At 42.1% G+C, this 17,366-nt stretch overlaps 1 protein-coding gene across 1 annotated transcript; it reads right to left on the bottom strand.

Annotated features, from left to right (window-relative positions):
- Window positions 1-3,068: 3,068 nt before the first annotated feature.
- Window positions 3,069-10,962, bottom strand: CAV2 (caveolin 2). The gene is made up of 3 exons (NM_001171022.1): window positions 10,510-10,962; window positions 10,066-10,253; window positions 3,069-5,282 (listed from the first exon to the last, which is right to left on the bottom strand). The coding sequence occupies exons 1-3, from the start codon at window positions 10,657-10,659 to the stop codon at window positions 5,132-5,134; spliced, it is 489 nt and encodes a 162-aa protein (NP_001164493.1). The 5' UTR covers window positions 10,660-10,962; the 3' UTR covers window positions 3,069-5,131.
- Window positions 10,963-17,366: the final 6,404 nt, after the last annotated feature.

Genomic DNA, 17,366 nt, shown 5'->3' with positions numbered 1-17,366 from the left:
GGAGTGAATCCCTGGCTTCTGGCTTTGGTCCCTGCCTATTGTGGGCATTTGGAAAGTGAACCAGAAGATGGAAGGCACCTATCTCTTGTCTCTCTCTCTTTCTCTCTGTTCCCACATGCATATAAAATAAATAAATAAATTTAAAAGACATAGCAACATTTTGAAAAGCATAGAAATATGTTCCTAAAGTTTCTAAGTGCTGAGATGTCCTATTCCCAAAGATTTGAACTAAATTTCAGTTAAGAGGATTGAGACTAAAAACAGGAATTTTCCCAAAAGCCAAAATACACCTGATATGTTTTATATACACTTAGTTTTCCCAACTTGACGACTCATGAGTGAGAACACAGTGAAAAGGAAAATTTTGTTTGAATCAGTACATTTCAGGCCCCCTTTACAAATGAAGAAAATGAAGAAGTTGCTGTGTGATTCCCACCCCTGTTTCTGCAATCATCCCTCATTTTCCTCAGTTGTTATTCATGTAGCCATTCAGTCAGAAAACATGGATTGAATGTATTAAGCACTGGGCACCATTTCAGAATCCCAGGAAACAAAGGTGAAGTCATGTTTTTGGGTTTCAAAGACCTAAACAGTAGTCTAGTGGAGTTAGTTATCCAGGTTACTTTTACAGAGTGATCTGTGGTGTACGATTTTATATGAAAGACACAGAAGCTTTGGAATAGGTGGGAGTTAGGCAGATCACGGTGGGGAGAGTGCTACTCTCTGGGACAGGAGAGAGCAGGGCACATGGATAGAGTAGGGTTTTCAATTAGACCTCGGAAGGATCCCTCAGTATGGCACGGAAGTGAAGTGAAGGCCTTGGATGCATGGTTTAGAATTCAGACAGTTGTTCTGAGGGCAATCACATACAAACAATAGTTTTAAATGGGGAAATGACATGGGATCCTTGATATGGCCATGTTTTTTGAAGAGAAAAATGGACTGGAGATCATAGTTAAGGCAAGGGAAGAGGTCAATTAGGAGGTGGTGGAAAATAGCTGGGCAAATGCTAGAGATGGTGTTGGCATAATAGTCACTTTGGCAGATAATCTTTAGGTAAAATAAATTCTAATTAATTTAAAATTGTGATTAACAGAGTATTTTTTGAGAAAATAATAACTGCGTGTTAGAATTGTCAAACTCTAAGAATTCTTACCATGAAGAATTATAATCAATGGAAGAATTAAAAGTACATGACTTGATTATTGTATTTGTAGTATGCCAATGTGCAGTTGAAAGGCAATCCACTGGCCTTTTAAAAATCCACAGACTGCACATATGGATTGGTTTGCAGATACATAGCCAGCCTTCATCCCACTGGAGTCACAGAAAACAATGAGATATAAAGCTCCTGAGAGATCATTTAGGACAATGTTTTTATTAAAAATAACAAAACTGGAGCAGGCGTTCAGCCTGGCTGATGACACCACTTGGGATGCCGGCATCTCATGTCAAAGTTCCTTGGTTGTAGTCCCAACTGTGCTTCCAATTCCAGGTTCATGTGAATGTGCATACAGGGAGGCAGCAGCTGATGGTCCTTGACACCAACATTGGAGACCCCAACTGAGAGCCAGTCTTGTGACATCAGGTGTAGCCCTAGCTGATGAGGGCATTTGGGAAGTAAATGGGAACTCCCTCCTTCTTTCTCTCTTCCTCTCAAATAAATAAAATTAATACAAATTTTAAAGAGTTAGGACAACTGAGATCCAGGAATTGAACCATTTGCAGGAGTTGGCACACTCAGTAATTACAGTGCTGAGTCCGGAATCCACTTGCCTGACTTCTAGCACAGGATTCTTTTCATTATAATCCAGGCAAAATACTGAAATAAATTAATAGGAAATGGATTGCCATCAAGAAGTGGGACTTTGGATCAGCATTATAGTTATATATATATATATATATTTATTTATTTATAGTAGTGGGTTGTGCTGCCATCTGCAATACTGGCATCCCCATCCCATATGGGTGCCTGTTCAGGTCCTGGCTGCTCCACTTCTGATCCAACTCCTGGCTTTGGCCTGGCCCAGCCCTGGCCACTGCAGCCATTTGGGGAGTGAACCAGCAGATGGAAGATCTCTCTCTACCTCCCTCTCTCTGTAACTCTGCCTTTCAAACAAAATAAAATAATAAATCTTAAAAAAAGGGACTTAAAAATTCTTTAAAACTATAAAGAATACTTTAAAAAAGCCAAATGCTTCCTTATTATTAGAGATTGGTCATTTTTCCAGATTAAGTGACCACAAGAAAATCCACGCCAACATCAGCAATTACTATAATCACTTTCCAAAAATAATTTTGGACTTTAGTTTGGTTTTATGGAACCGTTATCTAAGGACATGTAATTTCTAGTATTACTTTCATATTAAAAAATTAGAAACAGAACTATCAGTTTATTTTTTTTACTTTTTTTTAAAGATTTATTTATTTATTCTAAAGTCAGAGCTACATAGAGAGAGGAGAGGCAGAAAGAGAGAGAGAGAGAGAGAGAGAGAGAGGTCTTCCATCTGATGGTTCACTCCCCAGTTGGCTGCAACGGCCGGAGCTGTGCCGATCTAAAGCCAGGAGCCAGAAGCTTCTTCCAGGTCTCCCACATGGGTGCAGGAGCCCAAGGACTTGGGCCATATTCTACTGCTTTCCTAGGCCATAGCAGAGAGCTGGATGGGAAGTGGAGCAGCTGGGTCTTGAACCAGCACCCATATAGGATGTTGGCGCTTCAGGCCAGGGCGTTAACCTACTGCACCACAGTGCTGGCCCCAGAAATATCAGTTTATTTACTATTAGGGAGAGGAGATTTTTATAAGGAAGATGCCATGTGGTAGGTTTGGATAAAACCTATTTCATACTATTCATCAAATGGCAGGAAAAGTCACATGGAACCTTTTTAGGGGTTAGGAAAACAAAGAATTAAATGATCAGTCTCATAGTTTTTCACAGATACATCCCAGAACAATCAATTGCTCATGTATTTATTACTTATTTTGAGTTTTAAAGAAGTTTAATATTAATTTGAAAAGCTTAATGATCAGTTACATATTTAATGTAATAAAAGCAATGAACACATTTATGAGTTTTTAGAAAGTTTATTATAGAAGTCTCATTTCTCACTCTCTCTTGCCTCAAATAAAAGAGCCAATATGAATACATATGAAACTTGGATTCACTTGATATAAAGTTTGAGTCTTTGAAATGAAATGGTTAATGGAAAATCTCAACAATTCATTTTGTAAGGACTCATTAGAATCACTTGTTAAAAGTGAAAAGACCTTGGTATATGGCTATGTGTGTATATTTCAGCTTTAAAACTGACAAGTAACTAGTTGAAAATATGGAAGCTCATGATTTATTAAAATAGATATTTTATTAATCAGATACTTTTGGCTTATCTACATATCAAAAGATGTTTAATAAACATTTAAATATCAAGTATAACTATAAAGCCATGAGACTGATTGACTTGTTTAACTAACATAATAAAATCTATACAGTCAAGTGCATGATAATCATGAGGGTCTTTTCTAAGGATGCTATAATGGCTGAAGGCAGTTTTGAAATGTCTCTTTTGTAACTACCTTCAAAAGGATATGAACTTCATAACTGAATCATTCACTTGATTTGGTTGTCAGTAGTATTCCAGTTCAATCCTCATTTATATGCACTCGACCTGATAATTTTGAAAAATCTCATTGCTGTTCGTTGAATGAAGATTTGTCACTTATGTGAGGATATTCAAAGAAATGCTAATTCAGGTGCTGGTGTAATTTTGAAGTTTGAGCATTGACACATTGCAATTCATGCACTGATGTGTAAATTATAGTAACTACTCACATCATAAACTTATCCAGTACATGCCTGTCAATTTTGAATAAACAGGGTTTTAAAGCAACAATAATTCATAACAGTGAAATAGGACTCTACAATTCAAAAAAGATAAGCATAACTTGATACTGTGTTACAAAACACATATTGAAGAATATCTTAAATGTTTATAGCTACTAATTATTAATTTACGCATGTAGCTCAGTAGCATGAACCCAGCAAATTGACAACTGTTCTGTCTAAATCGTTGTATTTAAAATTATACTTCGTCAGAGATAGTCTCTAATGTAAAATATTATTAAATAGCACCAATATTAATTGAAAGAAAAGTGAAACATTAACAGGAATGCAGTGTGCAGGATTAATTTCTAACTATGAGAGAAAAGAAAAAAGCTTTGTTTAAATGAAATTCCAATTAGATATGAATTATTTTAAGATCACAACTAGATAAAAATTATTCATAAAACATTTTAGAATTTTGCTTTGAAAAATTAGAAAAGAAAGTCTTGAATATCATTCTGTTAACATTCTATTCTCAAAGATTTAAGCTTCCTTAATTACAACTGTGCAATCTTTTCAATGAAGTTACAGAGTGGGAATTACATGTTCTCATTTTATATATTATAATGTTCAACAAGATAACACATATAATAAACCTTCTTTAGAGCAATCTGATTAGAGCAACAATTTACATTCAGCACAAAATATACAATCAAATGAAACAACTTATTAAATAGGCCTATAGGTTAACAATAGCTTAGAAGAACATTTTCATGAACCTGTTTTCACATTTTTTTTATTATCTGATAGTTACTATCATCACTGTGTGTTTTTGTTACTGCAGTATCTAGGATCTTTGAATATCCTATGTATCCCTTATCCTTATTACCAGTTCTATAAAGGTAATTTAAAAAAGATTACTCCTAGAGTTAAAAAAGAAAGAAATCCAATATTTTTATGAAGATTTGTGCATAGAAGTATTGTAGTGTTTTTAGAGAAATATCTCCTAATCACTATAAATTAATATAAAATGGAGACTTCTGTACTAAAGTAAAAAACTGTCTTAAAAATTGAAGTATTGCCAAACTACTGTATAATTATGGTTATAAAGGTAGATATGAAATCCATGACTGTTAATTAGAATGGTATGATTTGAAAAGATCTGCCAATAAACATTTGTCCATGTGGGTGCAAATCTTAATAGTTTTCTTAATTGGGAGAGTTGGGAAATGAAGAGAACAGTAGTGCTTTTTTGTTACAACAACAAAGAAGTATTATAGTGACCGACTCTCCAGATCTGTGGTCCCAGTGCTCAGTCGTGACTCAGCTGCAAGCCGACGGAAGAGAAGCTTCGTCCTATGCTTGCACACAGTGGCGCAATGACAACATCTGTCACACTCCTCCATATCGTCTGCACTGAAGGCAGGACCATTAAGCAGGTCTTTACGAAAGGCATCAAAATCCTGGGGTGAGCAAGAGACATGTGTGAGGATTATTGGTGTTACCAAATAAGGCCACTGACTCTTGGATGGACATGAGAAGATATAATCATAACCTGCTTCACTTAAATTCATTTGGACATTCAGAATAAGTACATGAACAGCAACCACTGATGGCATGCTATCTGAAAACGTACAAGGAAGACAAAGCTGCATTTGTCTCTCCCTTGTCTCTGCCCCTAAATAGTAGCCTGCCTCCCTGCATATTTCCCTGGGGTCTGTTTCCTGAGAGTCTTTCCTGCTGCCCCCCCCCCCCCAAGGCTGGGTGGATCCTCCCCACTGTGTGCTTCTAAAGTACCAGCTTCCTAATTCTCAAATTTACTAAACAGTATCATAAATGGGTGCATATATTTCTCTTTCCTACTACGTGATACAACTCTAAGTGACCTTGGCTCTTCATAAATGTTTGGAACTGGAATAAGGTTAGCATTCTGTTGTGCTTTATATTATTAATCATGCCTACATTGTTTGTCATGGTACTTACACACACCAAAAATGCTTCATGGTATAATTAAAAGAGCCATGCAATTGATGCTAAACTTTGAAAAGAGAAAAACTCATCTATCCTGAAATCATTTGTTTCATATACTTTTACTTAAGATAACTACATATTCTTATATTCCCCAGGCTGGCTAATTTTCAATATAATCTTCTGATGTTTTTTGCTGTAATAGTGCTCTTTGAGCACAAAAGTATTTGTGAATTCTTAGGCATTGCTGTTGGTCTCAGTGGAATTTCTATTATTGCCTGGGTGGGCATAACAGAGTATTAAAATAAATACCCAAATAAAGATCCACCGAGCCTAGCACACTGTGCAGGGAAAATCAGGAAACTATTGATTGATATATTTTAGAATACAGAATTATTCATATTGCCTACTGAGATTATATTTATCTTGTGTTTCATTCCAAGTGTTAAATATTTGAAGCATTTCCATAGGAAAATTAATTACTGGGGTTTCAGAGCTAAACAGTTGAACTGAAACCTGAATAATGGAAACTTTTAACTTCTTATTTCATTATGCTGCTGGATGTGTGGCCTTGGGCACATTGATACAAATTAAAGTAAGCACAGGAAATCTTACAGAGCTGGCTATTAGGAATAACACATATTATGCACCATAAATCCATATGATGCTATCATTATAATGAATAATAAATGGACCTATTTGAAGCCAGAAAGTAAAATGAAAACAACGGTAGCAAAATAATCTCAAAACTTTCTAACCAAATCTATCCCATCTAGGATAATGTGAACTTTCCACTCTTCTTTAGGCTAAGAACTTTTCTATCCCCATTAATTCCTTAGCTCTCCATGTTCTAAAACGGAATTAAACACTTGACAAAAGTTGATTTTCCAGTTCTGTAAAGTACGGTTGCCCACACTAGACTTTAGTTCGTAGCATGGGATGAACTCACTTTAATTTATTAAAAGCTGTTCTCTCATTTTGGGTCACAAAATCCAACGTTCAAGATGTCAAGCTTAAATTGTGTTCTCAACACTGTAAATCATATCCCTTCTGAACCTCTAGGCAATTTAGAGTGACCCCAAATCTGATTAAGGTCTAATGTGGTTCACTTCTTAAATAAATTTTATATGCTTCACTGGATAATAAAACCCTAAGACAGAGATTATAATTTGGCTTTATATTAATTGTTGTGCCATGCACACTGCGTAGTCACAGCACGTGTCTTCTAGACATATGATTGCCACTACTGCACTGCCACCAGTTGCACATCTATTTGTGATGCATTTTCAGCAAAATTTGTGTTCCTGGGATTCCCAGTCACATTGCTCCGGTATGTTCCACTTATGAGCAGTATCCTGCCTTTGCAAAAGAGCTCCTATCGCTGTCTGCTTGGGCCATGGACTGGTATTAATTTATTGGTTCCTGATGACTTACACCTGTGGTCTGGGGTTCAACATCACCAGTCTTCTGGTTTTGCTGTTATTGTTATGTGTTTCTGTAAGGAATCTAAAAATCAGATCTGTTGTGACATTGTGACTTGGTCCAAAGTTCTATTTCTGTGTCATTTTCATAGCTTTGGTTACTACTAACTTCTTGATAAAACAGTAAACATCTCCTTGCTTAAAAAACTATAAAATAAAATTAAAAAGAAAAAAAATCTTTCTCAAATGGGTCCATCTGGCCTTATGATGTCATGGGAATGTAATCCGTTAATGATAAACCTATTTCATCAGGGATAAACTACATTTAAGTATTTTTGTTTGAAACTACTCTGTTTGCAATCACAGCTACCTGGTAACAAATGCATGATAGTTAAATATTAATATCCCACATGAATGTAATTTGAAACACAAGCTGGAGTTGAATAATAGATTTTATGTGGCTAAAAACGAAATGAGTTGATTATTTACCAATGGAAGCACTGCACAAAAACATCTCCTTTCTCAGGACAGCCAGGTGGAGAGAGGCACTATTCTGTTAACTATAGTTTTACTTATATCTTCCCATCATTTAGTAAATGAAAAAAAATTCTCTTTCAGTTCTTCCACAAAGGTTTTGGGAAAGCCTGGCTTTGTTGACTACAAATGTGGCACTCTGTATTTCCAAATAGCTTCGTAGCCAGCATTTCACAATATGATATGTAGTCACTTCATTTTTCACATTTCTGAAAGTGAGAAAACTGACATAAAGGTTACATGAGTGGTTTTAGTTCATTAGGAATCCCACATTAAGTGTGGACTTAGGCATCTTAAAGAAAATCCTCGTGTGAATGTCAGAATATTAGATTTCTACACATCTGTGCTTTGTGCCTCTGACCATGTATAAAGGCAGAAATTTTCATTTCTCTGGAGTCTGTGGCAATTTCAACATGGTTTAATTGTTTACAAGCTTTAGTGATTAGTTCTCTTTCTATCCTTTCCTTAGTTGGTAAACTGTTATTACCCTTGAAAGGCTTTCTGGATTCTTTTCCCTCTATAAATACTTGCCTGTTTCTCTTTTTCATCAGAGCTGCATTTTTGCAAGGTATCATCTTTGCACCTAGCCAGCTGCCCTGATGTACTGTAAGCTGAAAGGCAGATCCTGTGTCTCACTAGGCTGGAGTCCAGGGTTCAGCACAAAACAAGCATTTGATAGATTGTTTGGTCAATGGACTAGTTGGCTAACTGACTGAGGAAGTTAAGGTGAAGATGGTAAAGAGGAATGATGAGTAGTTTGGGGACTACTAGCATTGAATACTGGGCGTGTGTCAGGGTGTAGTAATACTATATAAAGTGATTAAGAAAGACATGGAGGTATCTGGGGTTCCACATTTCACCAGGACTGCCTGAACACCAGCTAGACAGCTGGTGTACTACTGGAGATGATCTCAATATTCTTCTTCTCCAAACAATGAAGACAGTCTTTTTGTTTACTTAAAAAATCATTTGAGAGGGAGAAAGAGAGAGAATGAGCAAGCACACAACTATTACTGTTTTGTGGCTCATTCCCCAAATGCTCATAATGGTGGAGGCTGGGCCTAAATCAGGAGCCAGGGGCTGGTGCTGTGGCTCACTTGGTTAATCCTCCACCTGTGGCGCCGGCATCCCATATAGGTGCCAGGTTCTAATCCCAGTTGCTCCTCTTCCAGTCCAGGTCTCTGCTGTGGCCCAGGAGGGCAGTGGAGGATGGCCCAAATGCTTGGGCCCCTGCACCCACTTGGGAGACCAGGAGGAAGCACCTGGCTCCTGGTTTCAGATTGGCATAGCTCTGGCTGTAGCAGCCATTTGGGGGGTGAACCAATGGAAGGAAGATCTTTCTCTCTCTCTCCCTCTCACTGTCTATAACTCTACCTGTCAAAAAAAAAAAAAAAATCAAGAGCCAGAAACTCATTTTTGGTCTTGGCCACATGGATGGCTGAGACCCAACTACTTGAGTCATCATTGCTGCCTCCCAGGGTCTGCATTAGCAGGGAGCTGGAATCAGGAGCTAGAATCAGGAACCTTTAGCTGGGCATCAAACCCAGGCACTCTATATAAGAAACTTTAACCACTGGGCCAAATGATGCATTTTGAGTGAGAATAAAGTTACTCAAAACATCCTATGAATGTCCAAGTGGGTTTCCACATTTCTTCCCTTAACTAGATGCACTCCCATTTGTGGGTAAGTAATTTGATGGCCTTGTCATTTCAGTACACTGAAGCTTGGGTTTTCATTCATTGGTGCTGAGGGCCAGCACCTTAACTGCATACTCCTCCCACCTCCACTGGTCCCATCCTCACCACTTTCCTGTGGCAGGGCTGAAGGCGGCATGGCTTAACCAGGTCTGATATCATTGTCCTGTCCGATTTGTCAGTGGTCTTCTGCTCAGAGATCACTTTTGTTTAGCCCCTCTGCCCCTGCACTGATGGGGGCTGAACAAAGGTCAACAACATCAAGAGCCCTACCGGGAACCACAGGCACAAGTCAGAACAGAGCTCTTGGGAGAGGGTGCCCTGTGGCAGGAGGCAGGGTTTCCATGTCCCCACCTCCTCCCTCAGCTGAGCCTTGGACTTGCAAAGGAAAATCGCACCCGGGGAAAGAGGGCCATCCCGCCTCCCGTTTAAAGCCCCTTCCAAGCTCCTTTTCTAGACAGAATAACGCAGCCCCTCCAGGCCCTCCAGTGCTGTCGCTGCTCAGGAGCTGATGTGCGTCCTGGCCTGGCAATCGCCTGGCAATCGCCAGCGACAGGGCTGGGGGCAGGTGGCAGAAAGCCTTCCTTAGGTCCAGCAAGCCGGTCCCACCGGGGCACCCCCAACTCACCAGATGTGTAGACAGCTGAGGACGGCAAAGAGAACTCCCGCGGCGAAGGCCAGGGGGATGGCCAGGAATACCGTCAGGAACTTGTACAGCACGTACTTGCTGATTTCAAAGAGGGCATGGCTGCAGATCCACACTTTGTCAAAGGAGTGCGTAGTCACCGGCTCGGCGATCACATCCTCAAAGCCTAGCTGTAGAGAACGGAGCGCACTGTCCCCAACCTGCCGCCCCCGAGGAAGGCTGGCGCCGGACTTCCTCACCTTCTCTTGGGGTCGCGGTGGACGCGCAGGAGTCTAGCGCAGACTTCCCGGCTGCGCAGGCGGCCCTGGTGTGGGGTGCATGGGGGAGAGCCCTGGACCCCGCAGGGCTGACCCAGGGGCACCCGCACCCTGGGACTTGGAGAACGCTCCAAGCTTCCCTCCCCCCCAGCCCAGGTTTCGGCCTCACCTTGAGATGCGAGTTGAGCCCGTGGGGATCACGGTCCGGGCCAGTGTCCGGGAACTTCTCGGGGTCGGCGAAGTCGACGCCACTGTGGTGACTGTAGGCGTCGTCGTCCATGAAGAGCTGTACGTCTGCCTTCTCGGTCTCCAGCCCCATCGCGGCGCGGCGGCTGCGGCGCGGCTCCCAGCCAGCGCGGCCTCCCCTTCCCGCGGCGCCCGGCCCTGCCCCGCCCCGCCGTGCCGCCCGGGCGCGGCCGCTTCCCGCCGCCGGGTCTGCCCCGGCCCGGGGCCACCCGCGCCCCGCCCGCCGCCGGCCGCGGAGGGGAGGGAGGCGGGGACCGGACACAGCCGGCGAGGCGGCCCCTCCCGGCCCGGAGGGCGCGAGCGGGGCTTCCCGGGCTGTGCGGCCAGGCGCCTGGCAGCGAGGCTCCAGGGACCCCGCAGGTCGTCCCCGAGAGAAGGTGCGTGCGGCGTGCGGGGCGGCTGAATGAGAAGGTCAGGTTCAGCCCCGGCGCTGCTCTCCCTGACAGCCGCGCCTCCGGAACCTCAGTGGCCCCCTTTGTGGAAAGGGAACGGGACACCTGCTTCCCGGGGTTACCGTGTGAGAATTAAATGTTAATTCATGCAACGCTCGTGCACAGCCCCTGACACGCAATCGGCGTGCATCAGGGCTGTTGCGGCTGCCCTGAGAGGTCAGGAGCCGCGCACAGCTGATTGTCCGGGACTCTGCAGGCGCTGGGGACACCGCGGGCACTAGCCGCGGCGTGGGACCTGCAGCAGGCTCAGGTGCGCCGCGGTCCTGCAGGCCCGTGCTGTGCTCTCATGGGTTTGCGCTCCCCCCTTCCGCCCCCCCACCCCCCAGTAGAGGTCGGATCCCTGCACCCTACCCACTTCTTAATTTTCCTTTGAAGCAGACCCATTTGAAAGATTTCAGGAACCTGTAAGATAAAGTCTTTTTTTTTTTAATTAATTTTTTTTATTTATCTGAGATGGAGAGAGCGAGGGAGCGCGAGCGTGAGAGCTGGCTCGAGATCTGCTGGTTCACTCCTCAAATGCAGCAGCAACAGCCAGGGCTAAGCCAGGTGAAGTCAGGAGCTGTCAGCTCAATAGGGTCTCTCACCCACGTGCAAGGCAAAGTCAGTCACTTGAGGCTTCACTGCTGCCTTCCAGGGGCTTCGTGGAGCCAGGAATGGAACCCGGGTTCGCCTGCTGAGCACGTTTGAATGGCCAGGCCCAACTCCCACCACTGCAATTACTTTGTAGGAACCAAATGAACAGAACTGTAGCCTACAGCCACATTGCAGTGGGTGAATCAGCCCAGGATGGTTCACTGGAAAGTTTTCCGAAGGGAGGAGTTCGCCTGTGCACAAAGGGCGTGCCATCTGGTGAACTTAGCCATAGATGTGTTTTGGCCAGGAAGAGGATCTTTAAATTTTGCCGAAAGCAAAATAATGAGTCTTAGTCTGGCGGGCCAGGGGTGCCTGCAGCTTGCTCAGAGCTTAAGACGCAGCAGACAGTCGGTTAAGTACTGCAGAGTACAGTGGTTTGAACTTGGTGCACATGAGAAATCCTTGTGAACTGGTTTGTAAGAATTACTTCTCCAGAAAGAAAAGGACTATTTTTGAAACAATGTAAATCTCCCCCTCCCCCCCCCAAAAAAAGACTGGCATTGAGTGGAAAAAGTGTTTTAGAGCCAAAATCCAGTACTTCTGATAATTAAATGAAAAGTTTGCTTCCTGGATGGCAGCGTTACAGCACCGCAGAGGGTTCCCGGTTGGATTTCAGGTGCACATGGACCCCTTCTCTCCCAGAGAGGTCCTGCTGGCCTGGTTCTTTCCTTGTTACTCTACTCTCCAAGTTCTCTTTATGTTCAGGTGATTCCGAAGTGATGAGTTAGACTTCCTACTTCCTGCTTCTTCAAGACTTCTTTATGTCCTCCATTCACTCCAGCAGGCTGAGTCTCTGAGAGTTGGAAAAATAATTGTTTCTCCAAGTGAACGGAAGACATGAATCCTTAAGGGAGCCTATAGTGTCAGTCATTAGGAAATGAAAAGGAGAAATAGTTTACAGCCAAATAGCATGCTGTAAAAATCAATTTCCCCAAAACTAAAATGCCAGATTTCAAGATGCTTCATCCAAGAAACAAAGACATAGCCCTAAAGTGGGCATAAACCGTGACTGAAAACCTAGCATTAGTGCTTCTTCTCTTACAATTCTCTCGTAAAAATTTTTAATTTTTATTTATTTGAAAGACAGGGAGGGAGGGGGATGGAGAAAGAGAGAGAGAGACAGACAGACAGAGACAGAGAGATCTTCCATCCATTGGTTGACTACCCAAATGCCCACAGCAGCAGGCCTGGGCCAGAGTGAAGCCAGGAGTTCAGAACTCATTCTGGGACTCCCACGTGGGTACTTGATCCATTACCTGCTGCGCTAAACAGCATTAATAGGAAGTTAGAATTGGGAGAGGAGCTGGGACTCAAACCAGTGTACTCTGATATGGGATGCAGGTGTCTCAAAATGTCTTAACAACTGCCCCTTCTCTTTCTGGGTTTTTTTTTTTTTTTTTTTTTTTTTTTTTTTTTTTTTTACCTCAACCACATTGGCATTTTCAGTGGAATTATTAAGACATCGGCAATAGTTATCATAAACAATCATTTTTCAGATAACAAGACTAGGAGGCTACAAAAGGTAAAATTAATATGGTCTTATTAGGACAGTTGAGATTTTAGAATAAAATAATTTTTAGATTTTTTTGTTAAATGATGGGTATTTATGAAAAGCATCTGTAAAACTTGTTAAAAGAATGCTCATCTAGCTCTGTTGCATGTAGCAGAGAACTTAAAAGAAGATTCACTCATTCATTCATTCATTTACAGAGTTATTGGCTTTCCTCCTTCCCTCTCTCACGAGTTGGGTATTTATGAGATTCTTATTTTGTTGAAATTCTTATCCACATCACCATATTAATATATAAGGTTTTTGAGAGGAGCTATAAGAAGGTTTTGCTTATCCTGTTAGTAAATGCTTAGACAGTATCAATTACGCTTGTTCTCAAGGGGCTTACACCAGAGTAATTCCCATAGCTGACTGATCTTCCATCCTTACTAACTGGTCAGAGGACTGATTTTCAGATGGTACACTAATATATATGAGGAGTAACAGCTTCTTAACACATTAATTAAAAAGTGGTTTATCTGAAGGGCACAGTGACAGAGATATAGAGACACACACACACACACATATGGAGTGAGGCACACACACACACACACACACACACAGATCCACCATCCCCTGGTTCATTTCCCCAGTGCTACTGACAGCTGAGCAGGAGGCTAGATTATAAGCATTTTGTTTCTCAATTCTCTGCACAGTGTCTAGGAAAGAAGGTTATTTCCAGATTATTGAAAATTATATGTAAATACTCCTATGAATAAAACTATCCAATTTTTCCTTTCAGTTATCATTATTTTCTCAGATCACAAATGTATACTCTTTTTTCCTATATAGCTTACATACAGTTTTGATCAAAATCTGCTTTTCAAACTGCTTTTGCGAAAATTGGCTATTAATAGAAATAGTAAAAACTTAAAATTACCATATGGCTTAATAATTTCAAGCATTTGGATTAGATTAGGGTTTTTCAAGCTCAACACTACTGATATTTTGGACCAGATCACTTTTTTTGTAAGGGGTGGTCCAATGCATGGTAGGGTGGTTAGCAACATTCCTGGTCTCTCCTCACAAGATGCCAACACTCTCCAGCCATGACAACTAAAAATGTTTCCAGGCATTGCCCAAAGTTCCATGGGAAACAAAACCACCTTTCTCTCCATTCTCCCTTCCCCAGGCTGGGAACTGCTGGATAAGGCACCACTGATTCAGTATCCCGCAAATGGAAAAATTAAGCCCTTATTTACAAACTCACACTTATCATAAATCTCTGAATTGTTAGAAGGAATTTATCAGATGCTGCTGGTTTTTTTTTAAATTAAGCTTAAAGAAACTTGTCTGCCCTGCAAAATTTTCTTTTCTTTCTTTTTTTTTTTTTTTTTTTTTTTTGACAGGTACAGTTAGACAGTGGTGGGGGGGGGGGGAAGGTCTTCCTTCCTTTGGTTCACGCCCCAAATGGTCTCTACGGCCGGCGCGCTGCACCGATCTGAATCCAGGAGCCAAGTGCTTCCTCCTGGTCTCCTATGCGGGTGCAGGGGCCCAAGCACCTGGGCCATCCTCCACTGCCTTCCCGGGCCACAGCAGAGAGCTGGCCTGGAAGAGGAGCAACCGGGACAGAATCCGGCACCCTGACCGGGACTAGAACCTGGAGTACTGGTGCCGCAGGCCGAGGATTAGCCTAGTGAGCCGTGGCGCTGGCCCTATCCTGCAAAATTTTCAAAAGAACCTATTATCATTGCTTGATTAGAAATTTTTAAAAAGGATTTATTTTATTTATTTGAAAGGCAGAGTGACAGAGAACGTGAGAGACAGAAAGAGATCTTTCATCCACTGGTTCACTACCCAAATGGGCCTGTGGCCAGAGCTGGGCCAAGCAAAAGGCAGCAGCCAGGAACTCCATCCAGGTCTCCTACTTGGGATGCAGGGGCCCGCATACTTGGGCTATCATCTGCCGCCTTCCCAGGAATATTAGCAGAGAACTGGATGGGATGTGGAGCAGCTGGAACTCAAAATGGCATCCACAGGGATGCCGGTATCACAGGTGGTGGTTTAATCAGCTGCGCTACAATGCCAGCCCGACTGGAAATTTCTAACCCAGGTTTTCAATTAATTAAGGGAATATATACAGCTTAAAGAGACTATAAGAGGCAACTGCCAAATTCTGTCTACCTTGCCCAGCTTCCTACACTTAGCTCACACAGCTTACACCTGTATAAATGATCCTATATGGATAAACAGAAGTTTGGGACTGCTTGATCCATAAGATTCCATCTTAAGGCTATGAGATTCAAGGGTTTGTGACAGTCTTCAGCAACTCAGTAGTTTCTTTTCTTTCTTTCTTTTTTTTTTTTTGAAATTTTTTAAACTTTTATTTAGCAAATATAAATTTCCAAAGTACAGCTTATGGATTACAATGGCTTCTCCCCTCCATAACTTCCCTCCCGCCTGCAACCCTCCCAACTCCCTCTACCATTCCATTCTTCAACAAGATTCATTTTCAATTATCTTTATATACAGAAGATGAATTTAGTATATATTAAGTAAAGATTTCAATAGTTTGCACCCACACAGAATATAAAGTGTAAAATACTGTTTGGGTACTAGTTATAGCATTAATTCACATTGAACAACACATTAAGGACAGAGATCCTACATGAGGAGTAAGTGCACAGTGACTCCTGTTGTTGACTTAACAAATTGACACTCTTGTTTATGGTGTCAGTAATCTCCCTAGGCTCTTGTCATGATTCAACAAGGCTATGGAATCCTTTTGAGTTCGCCGACTCCAATCTTATTTAGACAAGGTCACCCAGCCATCCCACTCCTTGGAATTTACCCAAAGGAAATTAAATTGGCAAACAAAAAAGCTGTCTGCACTTTTATGTTTATTGCAGCTCAATTCACAATAGCTAAGACCTGGAATCAACCCAAATGCCCATCAACAGTAGACTGGATAAAGAAATTATGGGGGCCGGCACCGCAGCTCAATAGGCTAATCCTCCACCTAGCGGTGCCGGCACACCGGGTTCTAGTCCCAGTCGGGGTGCCAGATTCTGTCCCAGTTGCCCCTCTTCCAGGCCAGCTCTCTGCTATGGCCAGGGAGTGCAGTGGAGGATGGCCCAAGTCCTTGGGCCCTGCACCCCATGGGAGACCAGGAGAAGCAACTGGCTCCTGCCTTTGGATCAGCGCGGTGTGCTGGCCGCAGCGCACCCGCCAAGGCAGCCTTTGGAGGGTGAATCAACAGCAAAGGAAGACCTTTCTCTCTGTCTCTCTCTCTCTCACTGTCCACTCTGCCTGTCCAAAAAAAAAAAAAAAAAAAAAAGGGGACATGTACTCTATAGAACACTAAACAGCAGTCAAAAACAATGAAATCATTTGCAACAAAATGGAGGAATCTGAAAAACATCATGCTGAGTGAAATAAGCCAGTCCCAAAGGGAAAATTTCATATGTTCTCCCTGATCGGTGACAAATAACCAAGCACCAAAAAGGAAACCTGTTGAAATGAAATGGACACTATGAGAAACAGTGACTTGATCGGCCATTGTCCTAACTGCTGATGTACAACTTAATACTTTATCCTTTTTATTATTTTTTTGTTCTGCTTAATACTATTGGTTGAACTCTGTAATTAACACACAATTATTCTTAGGTGTTTAAATTTAACTGAAAAGTGATCCCTGTTAAATATAAGAGTGGGAATAAGAGAGGGATGAGATGTACAATTTGGAATATGCTCAAGCTGACTTGCCCCAAATGGTAGAGTTAGAAATGTGCCAGGGGATTCCAGTTCAATCCCATCAAAGTGGCATGTACCAATGCCATCTCACTAGTCCAAGTGATCAATTTCAGTTCACAATTGATCATAATGATAGGTCTAAGAGTCAAAGGGATCACATAAACAAGACTAGTGTCTGCTAATGCTAACTGATAAAAATAAAAAGGAGAGAACGATCCAACATGGGAAGCGGGATACACAGCAGACTCATAGAATGGCAGATGTCCTAAGTAACTCAGTAGTTTCTACAAGTTTTAGATGACCTTAACTGAAAAGTCCATGGACTTGTTAATGAACAGAAGGTAGCTGTATCTGAGTCCTTTAAGCATCTCCTCCTAGGCTTGCTTGCTGTTAGCTAGGACTAAGCTTGAGAAGTTCAGACAGACCTGCCTTTCCAGGGTGAGCCACTCCCTG

The sequence above is a fragment of the Oryctolagus cuniculus genome, chromosome 3, assembly GCF_051225735.1.
Source record: "Oryctolagus cuniculus isolate XC-2025 breed Fujian yellow rabbit chromosome 3, ASM5122573v1, whole genome shotgun sequence".
Taxonomy (NCBI): domain Eukaryota; kingdom Metazoa; phylum Chordata; class Mammalia; order Lagomorpha; family Leporidae; genus Oryctolagus; species Oryctolagus cuniculus.
Note: the sequence above shows the minus strand (reverse complement) of the source record. Positions and strands in the feature narration are given on the sequence as shown.